The sequence below is a fragment of the Cynocephalus volans genome, chromosome 3, assembly GCF_027409185.1.
Source record: "Cynocephalus volans isolate mCynVol1 chromosome 3, mCynVol1.pri, whole genome shotgun sequence".
Lineage (NCBI taxonomy): Eukaryota > Metazoa > Chordata > Mammalia > Dermoptera > Cynocephalidae > Cynocephalus > Cynocephalus volans.
This window is the reverse complement of record NC_084462.1, coordinates 26,913,634-26,927,677: the sequence shown is the minus strand read 5'-3', so window position 1 is coordinate 26,927,677 and position 14,044 is coordinate 26,913,634. Positions and strand designations below refer to the sequence as shown.

General features: G+C 37.5%; 1 protein-coding gene across 7 annotated transcripts in view; it reads right to left on the bottom strand.

The window, feature by feature from the left end:
* STYXL1 (serine/threonine/tyrosine interacting like 1) overlaps positions 1-14,044 on the bottom strand; it is a 56,246-nt gene that overhangs the window by 33,616 nt on the left and 8,586 nt on the right. For all 7 annotated transcript variants that reach the window (XM_063091154.1, XM_063091155.1, XM_063091160.1 and 4 more), the window contains one exon: positions 12,464-12,567. In XM_063091154.1, coding sequence (XP_062947224.1) covers positions 12,464-12,567 — 104 coding nt within the window. The remainder of the gene's footprint in view (positions 1-12,463; positions 12,568-14,044) is intronic.

The following is a 14,044-nucleotide window of genomic DNA, read 5'->3' as shown; positions in this document are numbered from 1 at the left end:
ATCCCCTCGCAACCACCACTATATTTTGTCTCCATAATTCTAAGTACTTCATATAAGTGGAATCATACAGTATTTGTCTTTTTGTGACAGGATTATTTCACTTAATATGATGTCCTGATGGTTTATCTGCATTGCAGCATGTGTCAGAATTTCCTTCCTTTTTAAGGCTGTATAACATTCCACTGTATGTATATTCTGCACTTTGCTTATCCATTCATTTGTCTATGGACACTAGGGCTGCTTCCACACTTTAGCTATTGTAGAAAATGCTGCTATGAATGTGGGTGTACAAATATCTCTTCAAGATCCTATTTTCAGGGCCGAGCCCGTGGCGCACTCGGGAGAGTGCGGCGCTGGGAGCGCGGCGACGCTCCCACCAAGGGTTCGGATCCTCTATAGGAATGGCCGGTGCACTCACTGGCTGAGTGCCGGTCACGGAAAAAAAAAAAAAAAGATCCTATTTTCAATGCTTTTGGGTATATACCTAGAAGTGGAAATGCTGGATCATATGGTAATTCTATTTTTAATTTTTTGAGGAACTGCTATACTGTTTGCATAACAGCTGCACCAGTTTATATTCCCACCAACAGTGCACCAAGTTTCCAATTTCTCTATATCCTTGCCATTTTGCATTTCTCTAATGTTTAGTAATGAAGACCACCTTTTCATGTGCTTATTGGCCATTTGTATATCTTCTTTCAAGAATTGTCTATTCAAGTCCTTTGCCCACTTTTTAATAGGGTTGTTTGGGGGTTTTTTGTTGATGAGTCTTAGGAGTTCTCTATATATTCTGGATATTAATAATTTATCAGATATATTCACAAATATTTTCTCCCATTCCGTGGATTGCATTTTTACTCTGTTGATACTGTCTTTTGATGCACAAAATTTGTTAATTTTCATCAAGTCCAATTTGTCTGTTTTTTTTTTTTTGTTGTTGTTGCCTGTGCCTTTGGTGTCATGTCCAAGAAATCACTGCCAAATCAAATATCATGAAGTTTTTGCCCTGTGTTTTCTTCTAAGACTTTTGTAGTTTCAGATCTTACATTTAGGTCTTTGATGCATTTTGATTTAATTTTTGCATATGGTATTAGGTAAAAGTCCAACTTCATTCTTTTGCTTGTGGACATCCAGTTTTCCCAGTATCATTTGTTGAAAAGACTGTCTTTTCCCCCATTGAATGGTCTTGGCACCCTTGTCAAAAATCATTTGACCATACATGCAAGGGTTTATCTCTGGGCTCTCTATCCTAGTCCATTAATCTATATATCTTTGTGCCAGTACAACACTGTTTTCATTACTCTAACTTTGTAGTGACTTTAGAAATCAGGAAGTGTGGGGGCCGAGCCCGTGGCGCACTCGGGAGAGTGCGGCGCTGGGAGCGCAGCAACCCTCCCGCCGAGGGTTCGGATCCTATATAGGAATGGCCGGTGCACTCACTGGCTGAGTACCAGTCACGAAAAAGACAAAAAAAAAAAAAAAAAAAAAGAAATCAGGAAGTGTGACACCTGAAGCTGTCCATGTTTCACCATGAAGTATGATGTTTGCTGTCGGTTTTTCATAACAGCCTTCATTAGGCTGAGGTACTTTCCTTCTGTTCCTAGTGTATAAATAGTGAGTCGTTTTTTAAATCATGAAAGGGTTTTGAATTTTGTCAAATGCTTTTTCTATATCAGTTGAGATGATCCTGTGGTTTTCTTCCTTCATTCTGGTGATGTGGTGTATTATATTGATCGATTTTCACATGTTAAATCATTCCAGAAATAAATTACACTTGCATTATATATAATCCTTTTAATATGCTGCTGAATTAGGTTGGCTAGTATTTGTTGAGGATTTTTGCATCAATGTTCATAAGGGATATTGGTCTGCAGTTTTCTTTTCTTGTAGTGTCTTTGTCTGGCTTTGCTACCAGGGTAAGGCTGTCCTCATAGAATGAGTTAGAAAGTGTTCCCTCCACTTCAATTTTTTTGGAAAATGTTGAGGACAGGAATTAGTTCCTCTTTAAACATCTGTTAGAATACATTAGTGAAGCCAGAAGGTCCAGGACTTTTCTTTGTTGGGAGATTTGTGTATGTTAATCATGACAACAATAGTGATTTTGATGTGTTTATTTTATTTTGATGTTTTAATGGTTTAAGATGCTGCACATCATTTTCTTGTATTTTTCTTAACCTATGCAGCTAAATTTTTTTCTAGAAACAGCATTTTTGTTGAACAGTAACACTTTATACATGTATATGCATGTTTATTTTGGCCACTTTGGAGGGATGCTTTTAGGCTTGTTCAAAAAGGACTGTTTTCTTTTTCTTTGCAGCAATCATTGTTTTTTGCAGAATATCAGTGTGTGCAAGTTTGTGAGCAAATGAAACGTGCAGGTTGAATCCACTGATTTTGGTTTTCACGTCATATCTATGTCAGAATCCGTATTTCTTGGCATTATCTATTTTGAATGGATGTAGTAAAATTCACAGCTCTCAGTTTTGATTTTGCAATAAATAAACCACTAGGCTGTATATTGAATAATTTTTATCTCAAATACCAACCATCAGTAATTTTTTTTTTTTTTTTGCCTGCTTTGGTGCAGTTACTTCCTAAACGTATAGTAATAAATCATACATTTGAGGAAAATCTTTTTTCATAGATGGTTGGTGTCCATATGGCTACTCCACTGAACTGTAAGTGACATTTTGAAACTACAAATCTGGAAATATACTTATTACCCAAAGTTATACAGAATGTCACTTGTGAGACTCCAGAGTCATAGCTACTATACAGCAAACTTAGGGTAAGAGATGCAGTATGAGTGCAGGCAGACCAGCTGCAACTTCCTATGAATACAACGAAAAAAGTGAAACTCAAGTACTGGCCAGATTTTAAAAGTCACAGTTTCTCAGGGATCTCCACAAATTAGTGGGTATCCTGGCAGTCTCTGTGACAGCCTCTTTCTACAAGTGGGGCCTCAAATGAATTGCAGCTCTCCTGGTATTCTATGGGGGCACTTTGTATGAAAAAGGGTGTGTACTCCCAAATGGCTTTGTAGGTTCTTCGGCCAAGTGCCAAAGAACATTGCAGTGGAGGGAACACTTCCTAACTCATCCTATGAGTACAGCATAGAATATGAAAGAATCCAACATAGGATTTTTGGCAATTCTTGCTGTAGCAGTTATTCATTGCAGTGTACGATCCCAAGAAGGAATCCTGAACAATTCTGTCCTCCCATGTTCTATTATGAAATGACCACCTTATATTTCATTTCTTTTCTTTAATCTGGTGACCTTTTTGAGGCCGGTTTCACATTTTGGTAGTACGACATGAAAGATGAAAAAAGCATTGATGAAGTATGGGTGGAAAACGTATTAAGAATCTGAGAGTGAAGTCTGAGTTAAAAGATGTTTGAACTTGGAATTGCCTGGGAGGGGCAAATTTAATAATTGCATGCGTTTTGTGTGCATGAATGAGAATCAGTAAGTGATGCTGAATTCTAGGCTCTCACAATCATTTTCAACAGAAGATCAAGCTGCAAATATTTACATTTTAAAACTTAAATTATAAAGCTAGTTAAATCTTTCTAATAACTAGTTTTAATGTTCATGGGTACATTTTACAAGTTATCATTTACATTATGTATTACATGTATAAAAGATTCATCCAAAGCAAGATTGGAGATTAGGAAATCAGTTTGGGGAAGAGGTGTTTTTTGTGTGTGGATTCTTTTGTGTTGTAAAATTTAAAAAATTGCTTTCTGGAAAATCTAGTTTCTAATGTAGATTTTTTTTAAAGAAAATGTAATTTTATTAATAGTATCCTTTTACATTCTAGGATGTTGTTGTGGAGCAGTTGGGAGTGAGGGAGAGAGAGGAAAGGGGAAGGAAATGGAATGGAAGAAGGAGGAAGGAAGGGTAGGATTGTGGCATACCCCTCATTCCCATAGGGCAGACTGGGGGCTTCCAGTGGTGGCTTGGTCATTGCCAGGCTGGGTGCAGATGTCAGGGGTGTGTGGCAAAAGCCTTCACCCCCGACTATCCCAGCTCAGGAACCCAGGGTGCTTCCTGCGGTGGCTTGGTGGTCATCACTTGGCTGGCTGCGGGGCGGGGGGCAGGGTGCGCATGGCTGAGGCCCAAGGCCTCCCACCTCCCTGGCTCAGGAGAGCCCAGGGCACTTCCTGCGGTGGCTCAGTGGTCGTTACTGGGGTGGTTGCACGTGTCCAGGGGGTGTGGCTGAGGCCCTTGTCCCCCACCCATGGGACTGGTTGTGGGTGTTGGGGGGCATTGCTGAGGCCCTCATCCCTCCCCCACTTCTGGCTTGGTAGCCCAGGGGACTTCTGATCCTTCTAGGTGTTAATAGGTGTTCTTTGGTGAAATGAGACCTTTACTAGTTAACATCAAACTTTGTCTCTAGTTGCGGGTACTTTGTTTTTTCTTTCAGTTCTGTGTTGGATTATTTGCTGTTCCCACCACTTATATTCTGCACTAGAACTAATTTGTTGTCCTGTGCTTACTTCTAAGTTGGGGGGAACTTCCTGTGGGGACCAGTACTTGAGCTGTGTGGTTGAGCTAAATTGCTACTTTGTTGTTGATTCCCTAGGGAAGGCTTTTTGTGGAGCTCAGGTTTTAATGGTTGACTTTATAGGAACGTCCAGGTCTAGTGAAATTTGGTGTACCTGGGTTGTGTAGAAACTCTGGTCTCAGCCTGAGTCTTTTCATCAAACTGCACTCCATGCAATTCTATATTCCTGACCAATCTCCTCTGAATGGTCCTACACTGACTAGGGGACAGATCAGCTGTCCTTGCTGTGCCCCAGTGTTCTCCCAGTGGGTTCGTCTCTCCCATCGCCCATACTGCAAACACTTCCCATGGAACAGGCTATGCTCTGGTCCCTTGCAATGACTCACCGGCCCCTGAGTGGCTCCTTTTTTACAGTTGTTGCAACTCCTCACACCTATGTGGGTCTACAGGAACCCTATTGGTGGTCCTGCTGGCCTGGTCCTTCTCCACTGCTGCCTCCAAGCAACTTCATCCAAAGGGCACAGCTACAGCTTTTGCCGGTTCCTGCTCTGTGTGCTCAGCAGCCCCAGCCTGAAAGTGGCTGAAGCTTGAAACAGTCAGAGTGGTTTTTTCTTTCTCTCATCATGGCTTCTCCTGCCTTCATGCACTCTGTATGTCTCTCCTCCTCTTCCCCTGAGCTCTAAAGGCCCCAGCTTGGCTTTCATTGCTTTTTTATAGTTGTAAATTAGTTGATTTGTAGGGGAGATTGACACTGGGGACCGTCTATTCCACCATCTTGACCAGAAGTCCTCTAATCTAGTTTTTAAGACTATTTAAAAGAGATACATTTTCATAAGACTACCTAGGATTAGGTTTATGATATATTCCAGTATTTCAAGTTTATCACTAAGTTACCAAACATCAATTTACAAATAACATGTCATTTTTTGTTCTTTTATCAAAGGGAAAACTCTAGCTTCAATTTTATCCAGTGGGAGGGAAACTGAGAAAATAAAAAGATTCCAACAGTTTCACGTAAATATCACATTTTTTAAATTGAAGAATTCCCAACTGGACCAGAGTTCACAAAACTAATATACTTTTCATTGATACAATTTTTAATAAGTACAAGTACATGGCATTAAGGTTCAGAATCTAATATAGGCCTGATAACCAAGACTCTGTTTCCGGAAGAAAGGCCTCAAATCAGTGAGATTTCTAGTAACAATGTCTTTACAGATCAATTACATAACAAGGGGTTTTAGTTCCTTCATGTTTTTGTTTTTAGCATTAAAATACTAGTTTTAGCATAAAAGCACTAGTTTTAAAGGAAGCAGCAGCTCTCAAAAGAACTTTTACAATATAGTACGTTATTTTTCTAACGCAAACCAAAGGTAAATTTCTCAAGGTTCTTGCAGCCTGCTTTTGTAGCATTTGGTGAAGGATCTTTTATACATTTATAATAGATGAAAAATAAACCAGATTGCAAATCCTTTCTTTCAAAATTGTAAAACATGAAGGCTGGCCCGTGGCTCACTCGGGAGAGTGTGGTGCTGATAACACCAAAGCCATGGGTCCGGATCCCTATATAGGGATGGCCAGTTAGCTCACTTCAGAGAGTGTGGTGCTGAAAACACCAAGTCAAGGGTTAAGATCCCCTTACCGGTCATCTTTAAAAAAAAAAAAAAAAAATTGTAAAACATGTACCAACTTTTTGGTCCAAATTGTACAGGATAAATTAAACTTAAATTACATTCCATTAACCAATATGAGTGTATTTCTGTAAGCATAGTTATGTTGAAATAAAGTTTTAAAAAGAAAAAAATCAATAATGCTCCTACCCACCAGCAATTAGAAAACAACCAATTAGAAAATATTATTAAAATGAATAACATTAAGACAATTAGCTGTGTACATGGAAAGAAAAGAAAATAAGATCCCTACCAAAAACCATATCCAAACATAAATTCCAGATAGATTAATGTCTTAAATTGGAAAAGCAAAACTTTCAAAAGTAAATAGAGCAGGAGCATCTTTATAACATTAGGGTTTGTAAAAAATTCTTAAACAAGACCCATAGAGGAAAACCTAACATTATACCTCAAGTGACTAGAAAAAGAAGAACAAACTAAGCCCAAAGTTAGCAGAAGGAAAGAAATATAAAGATCAGAGAATAGATGAACAGATGAAATAGAGAATAGAAAAAAATTAACAAAACTGATGCTGTTTTGAAAAAATAAATAAAATCAAAAACTCTTAGTTGGACTAAGGAAAAAAGAGAGAAGACTCAAATAAATAAAATCATAAATGAAAGAGGAGACATTACAATAGATGCCTCAGAAATATAAAAGGATTATAAAGGACTATTATGAACAATTATACACCAATAAATTGTATAACCTAGAAGAAATGGGTAAATTCCTAAAAACATATAGTCTACCAAAACTGAATCAAAAAGAAATAGAACACCTGAACAGACCAGTAACGAATAGGGAGATTAAAACAGAAATCAAAATCTCCCAACAAAGAAAAGCTCAGGACAAGATAGATGGCTTTACAGGTGAATTCTACTAAACATTCAAAGAAGAATTAATACTGATCCTTCTTAAACTCTTCCAAGAAAATAAAAGAAGAGGGAACACTTCCAAACTTATTTTATGAGGCCAGCATGACTGATACCAAAGCCAGAAAAAGACTCTACAAGAAAAGAAAACTACAGGCTAACATTCCTGATGAAAAGAGATGCAAAAATCTTTAATAAAAGACTAATCTACCAAATTCAATAGCACATTAAAAGGATTATATACCATGTATTAGTACATTTCTGTTGCTTATAACAGAATACCAAAAACTGGATAATTTATAAAGAAATGAAATTTATTCCTTACAGTTTTGGAGGCTGGGAAGTCCAAGGTCCAGGGAACACATCTGGTGAGGGCCTTCTTCTTGATGGGAACTCTAGAGTCCCATGGTGACCAGGGTATCACATGGTGAGAATGGGCTGAGCAAGAGAGCTAACTTTCTTACTTGCTCGCCTTATAAAGCCATCACAACCATGCCCGTCACTCCATGAATGGATTAATCCATTCACAAGGGCACAGTCCTCACAATCTAGTCACCTCTTAAAGGCCTCACCTTTCAAATACCATAATTGGATATCCCACTGTTATAACCCTGCTACAATGGGGATCAAGTTTCTAATACATGAACTTTTGGGGGACACATTTAATCCATAGCACACCATGACCAAGTGGAATTTACTTCTGGGATGCAAGGATGATTCAATATATGAACTCAATCAATGTGATACACCACATTGACAGAATGAAACATAAAAACCACATGATAAAAAAAAAAACAAAAACAACATGATAAAAAAAATCAAAAACTGCATGATCACCTCAATAGAGGCAGAAAAAACATTTCACTAAATTCAACATTTGTTCATGATAAAAACACTGAACAAAATAAGTATAAAAGGAAATTACCTCAACACAATATAGACCATATATGAAAAGCCCACAGCTAAAACCATCATCAATGGGGAAAACTGAAAGCTTTTCCTCTAAGGTGAAGACACCCACTCTTACCGCTTCTATTCAACACAGTACTGAAAGCTCTAGCCAGGGCAATTAGGCAAGTAAAATAAAGGCATCCAAATCAGAAAAGAAGTAAAATTATCTCTATTTGCAGATGACATGATCATATATGTAGAAAATGCTAAAAATTCAACAACAACAAAAAAAGCTGTTAGAACTACTAAATGAATTCAGTAAAGTTGCAAGACACAAAATCAACATACAAAAATCAGTGGCATTTCTATACACAAACACTGAGTTATCCAATATAAAAATTAAGAAAACAATCCCATTTACAATAGCAACAAAAAGAATAAAATACTTAAGAATAAACTTAACCAGAGATGAAAGACTTGTATAGTGAAAATTATGACATGTTGATAAAGGAAATTAAAGACGACACAGATAAATGACAGTGCATTCCATGTTCGTGAATCAGAATAATTAATGTTGTTAAAATGTTCACATTGCCCAAAGCAATCTATAGATTCAATGCAATCTGTCAAAATCCCAATGGCATTCTTTACAGAAATAGAAAAAACAATCATAAAATTCATATGGAACCACAAAAGACTCTGAATGGCCAAAGTAATCCTGATCAAGAAGGAAATAACTGTGATTTCAAAATATATTACAAAGTGACAGTAATCAAAACAGTATGGTACTGGCATAAAAAGGGACATATATACCTGGAACACAATAGAGAGCCCAGAAATAAATCCACACATTTACATTCAACTGACCTTTTTATTTTCTATTTCTTTTTTTGAAGAAAAACATCACAAATTAAATTTAAAGTCAGTTGATAAGGAACAAATTCAACACTCCAAGATTAACATCCTTAATGCATAAAGAACTCTTAAAAATGAATTAGAAAAATCTAAGCAGAAATTTTGTGAAGGACATGAGCAGATAAGTCACACACCCCAAAGAAACACACATGACTTATAAGAACATTCTAAGATGTTGTTGCAGGAGGTGGGGACTAGGCTGGCCCTTGGCTCCTGTCTCAGGACCCCAGGTGGCTGGCTCCATTGCTTGCCTAGTTGTGTGTGGGTGGGGGGGCAGGGCTTGAGGCCCATGGCTCTCATCCTGGACCATGGGTAGCTGGCTCCATTGCTTGCCTGGTTGTCTCAACTGACTTTTGACAAGGTGCCAAGAACACACAATGGGGAAAGGATAGTCTCTTCAATAAATGGTGCTAGGAAACTGGATATCCACATGCAACAAAACGACATTGGACCTTTATCTCACACATAATAATAATATATTATATACAAAAAAATTAACCCAAAATGGATTAAAGACTTAAACATAAGACCTGAAACTATAAAACTACAAGATGAAACATAGAGCAAAGCTCTTGATGTCCGTCTGGGAAATTATTTTTTGTATATTACACCAAAAGCACAGGCAACAAAAGCAAAAATAGGTGGGATTGCATGAAACTAAAAAGCTTCTGCACAGCAAAGGAAACAATCAATAGAGTGAAAAGGCAACCTACAGAATGGGAGAAAATATCTACAAACCATATATCTGATAAGGTTATATATTCAAACTATATAAGGAACTCAAAATATATATATATATATAAAATATATAAGGAACTTAATAGCAAAAAAGAATAAATAAATAAATAACCTGAGTTAACAAATGGGCTAAAGAGCTGAACACACACTTCTCAAAAGAAGACATACAAATGGCCAACAGTATATGAAAAGGTACTCAGCATTACCAATCATCAGGGAAATGCAAATCAAAACCACAATGAAATATCACTCACACCTGTTAGAATAGTCATTATTAAAAAAGACAGAAGATAAGTGTTGGTGAGGATGTGGAGAAAAAGGAACCCTTGTACAATGTTGGTGGGAATGTAAACTAGTACAACCATATGGAAAATGATATGGAGATACCTCAAAAAATTAAAAATAGAACCACTATATGATCCAGAAATCCCATTTCTGAGTATATATCCAAAGGAAATTAAATCAGTGTCTAAAAGAAATATCTGTACTCCCATGTTCATTGCAGCATTATTCATAATAGCCAAGATATGGAAACAACCTAAATGTCCATCAATCAGCAGATGAATGGATAAACAAAACATATATAATGGAATATTATTTGTCCTTTAAAAAAGAAGAAAATCCTGCCATTTGGCAACAACATGGATGTGCAAGCAAGACATTATTAGGCAAAATAAGCCAGACACAGAAAGACAAATACTGCATGATCTCACTTATATATGGAATCTAAAATAGTCAAACTCATAAAATTAGAGAATAGAGTGGTGGTTGCCAGAGGCTGGGGAGTGGGGAAAATGGGATGATGTTGGTCAAAGGGAACAAAGATTCAGTTACGCAAGATGAGTAAGTTCTGAAGACCTAATGCACAGCATGGTGACTATAGTTAACAATCTTGTACTATATACTTGAAATTTTATAAGAGGTCAGATCTTTAGTGTTCTTAGCACACACACAAAAATTAGTAACTGTGAGGTTAACTAACTTGATTCTGGTGATCATTTCACAATGTACACATATATCAAAACGTCAAGTTGTATACCTTCTCCTTGTCAATTATACTCCAAGAAAGGTGAAAATAAATAAAAACATATTTTTAAGAATATATATATAAATAAATAAGTAAAATAAGCCAAAGACATTATCTGCTAAAACTAAATACACATTCCCTTTGACCTAGCAATTCTACCCTGACGAATAAACTCGACAGAAATGTGTGCACATGAACATGTTTGAGATATGTTCAAAGACGTTCACAGCTGAAACCTGAAATAACCCAAATATCTACCAGAAGTAGAATGGATGCATTAACTGTGAGATATTCATAGAAGGGAATGTCACAAAGCAGTGAAATGAATAAATTTCTGTACACAACAACATGGATGAACCTCACAAACATAATGATGAACGTTAACAAGCCAAGCACAAAGGAGAATACTGTCTGATAACATTTATATAAAATTCAAAAGCCACATAAAATTAATCTATAAGCATGTATGCTCAGGTGGGAAGACCATAAGAAAAACAAGGAATTCTGGACAGTGGTTCCTCTGGAGGGGGAGGAATGGAGTAGCAATAAGAAAAGGGCAAAGTGGGCCTTATGGGGGCCAGTATTCTATTTCTTTTTGTTTTATTGAAACATAATTGATTTTACATATCTGTGGGGTACCATGCTGATAATACTCTATTTCTTGATCTGGGTTATAGTGACATAGGTGTTTGCTTTGTGATAAATCACTAAACTCAAAATTTCTATTTTTAATACTCTTCTTCATGTGTATGTACCATATTTCACAAGAAAAAAAAGGCTAAGAAACAGCAAAGAGTGGGAGAAGTTATTTGTGACATGTTTAAATAACAAAGATTAGTATCTAGAGTATATAAAGAACTCCTAAAAATTAATAAGAAAAAAAACAAATAACCCAATAGAAAAATGGAGAAATATGAATAGGTACTTCACATGAAAAGATGCTCAATCTTATTAACAATTAGGGAAATGAAAAATACCATTTTATACCCATCAGATTCCAAAAATATTAAAGGCTGACAAAACCAGGTATTGGAAAATATGTTTCTTACACTGCTAACGAGAATGTAAACGACATAATCTCTTTGGAGGACCATTTGACAATAATGTAGTGAAGCTGAATTTGCAACTTGGCAATTCCATTTCTAGGTGTGTATCCTAATGAAACTCTTGCACACATGAATAAGGAGAGATGCATGAGGCTGTTCCCTGCAGCATTGTTTATAATAACAACACAAGGCAAGCAACACATGGAAATCAATTGGAATGGATACATATTCCAACTAACAGTTAAAATCAATTAATTAGATCTTCACATATAGACATGGGGGGAAATCTCAGATATATAATTTTAAGCAAAAAACAAAAAACAGAAAATTGCAGAATGCTTGCTACTTGTGTAAATATTAAACCACACATATTATTTCAGGATAGCAACATAAATAGCAAAAGTGTAAAAACACAGAAGCAGTCATCTTTGGGGAGGGAAAGAATGCAATCAGAACGGGTACAAATAAGGGGCATCTGCATCTGTAATATTTTATTTACTATGTTAAATCTGAGTGATGGGTACATGAGTATTTATTAGTATTACTATATGTTTGTTATATGTTTAAAATATTTCACTAAAAACAATAACAAAGGATTCAGAGCATGAGTCTTCCAGGAACTTCTCTTCTAAAATTAATCTTGGATGATTTATAAGTCATATCATAGTCAGTAGCAGCATTTTAAGCTAATGAGCAACAGCTTTCCAAAGTCATTCATTACAAAAGTTTAATTCATCAAAAATAGTGTATAAAGGGCACTTTCCTCAAACGTATCTTTTTTTTCTAAGTACTTACCCAATAAACAGAGATAGTTGGGTTCAGTTAATCTGGACAGATTTGTGACCTGATTCAAGATGTTGTAAAGCTCTATTGGTTCACACAAAACCAAATCAGACATCCTAGTGGGAAAAAATCAATAAGGTACAAGCTTAATATACCTTTCAATTTTAGATGAATGACCACAAAGTAAGATAATGAATTGAACTCTTTCTTAACATACCTTCAAACAAAGATGAACCTAATAATGTAAGTGATTAGGAAGGCTTCAAAAATTTGTAATGAAATGTGTACAGAGGAGAAAAAATATTGAACACAACATATCTGAGCCATATAAATTCCAGGTAGGCTGTTAAGTCACCAATTCATTGGTTCATTTAACAAATAATTACTGAGGACCCACTGTATGCCAGGCACTGGAAATAACTATAGTATATGAGACCTACTCTCACAGAGCTTACAGACTAGTGTGGAATACAGACATTGGAGAAAAAAATTGCAAATAGGAAGAGCACTATGAAAAAGTAAGCATCCTCTGTCACAGGAGTAGCTACCAGGAGGCTCTCACCTAGTTGGAGGAACCAGATAAGGGCTGTCTGAGGATGTGGCTGATAAACTGAGGCAGGAGGCTGGGCAAGATGGAGAAGGGAGAGAGGGTAAGGAAGGAGAAAAGAACATTCTCCTGGGAGTAAGCATGAGCTCAGCCCCCAAGAGAGTTTGAAGGAGCCTGGTATGGCTGCAACTGAATGATAAATGCAGACACTGGGGAGGTCAACATAAGTCGCCTCATGAGGAGCCTTGTAGGCTGTGTTAAGAATGGTGATGGTCAATGTAGAAAAGAATCGCTGATGTGTACAGAGCTGGGCTCTGGCCCCTGATGGCAGGGCTGCGCTTGAGACATGGGTTTCTGGGCACAACTATTTCTGGTAGGGTTTGGCCTGTGCAGCAGCCTCCTGCAGGAGGCTACCTTTTAGCAGGGGGGCTACCAGGAGAGCAGAACAGGGCCTCTTGAGGCCAGCAAGGGGGTGGGTAGGGGAGAAATTGAGTACATGGGTAATCTTGCTCAAAACTGTTAGGCTCCACTTCAGAGTTACCAGTAAGATACTCCTGGGCAAAGCCAACACCTCAACTTGGACCTTGCTCTTTCTATTTCAGAGTTCTGTTCTCATTCCCTCCCCCAACCCCCACCCACCATCATCAATTTCGGCCTCCAGGCGGATCCTTCCTATAGGCATGTAAACATCCTCTTCTACCTACCTGTGTTCTTCTTACAAGCAAGGCTTCTCAAAAGGGCAATGGTTTAGTCACCGCCTCCACCTCCTCACCAATAATGCTCACCCTAGAGTCAAACTCTCTAGTTCTGAATCCTGGCTCTGCCACCTACTATTAGCTGCCTGACCTTGGGGAGTAATTAGCTGCTCTGTGCCTCAGTTTCCAGCTCTGTAAAGTGGGGGTAATTGCTTATCTTCCTCCCCCCAACACTCTCCTCTCCCAGTACACCACACCCTCCAAGCTTCCCTCCTTCCTCATAGACTGTTCCTCTCCAGCCTGCTTTGCTGGAGGCTCTACCTCTTCCTGCAAAAATGCCCCGAGCTTAGT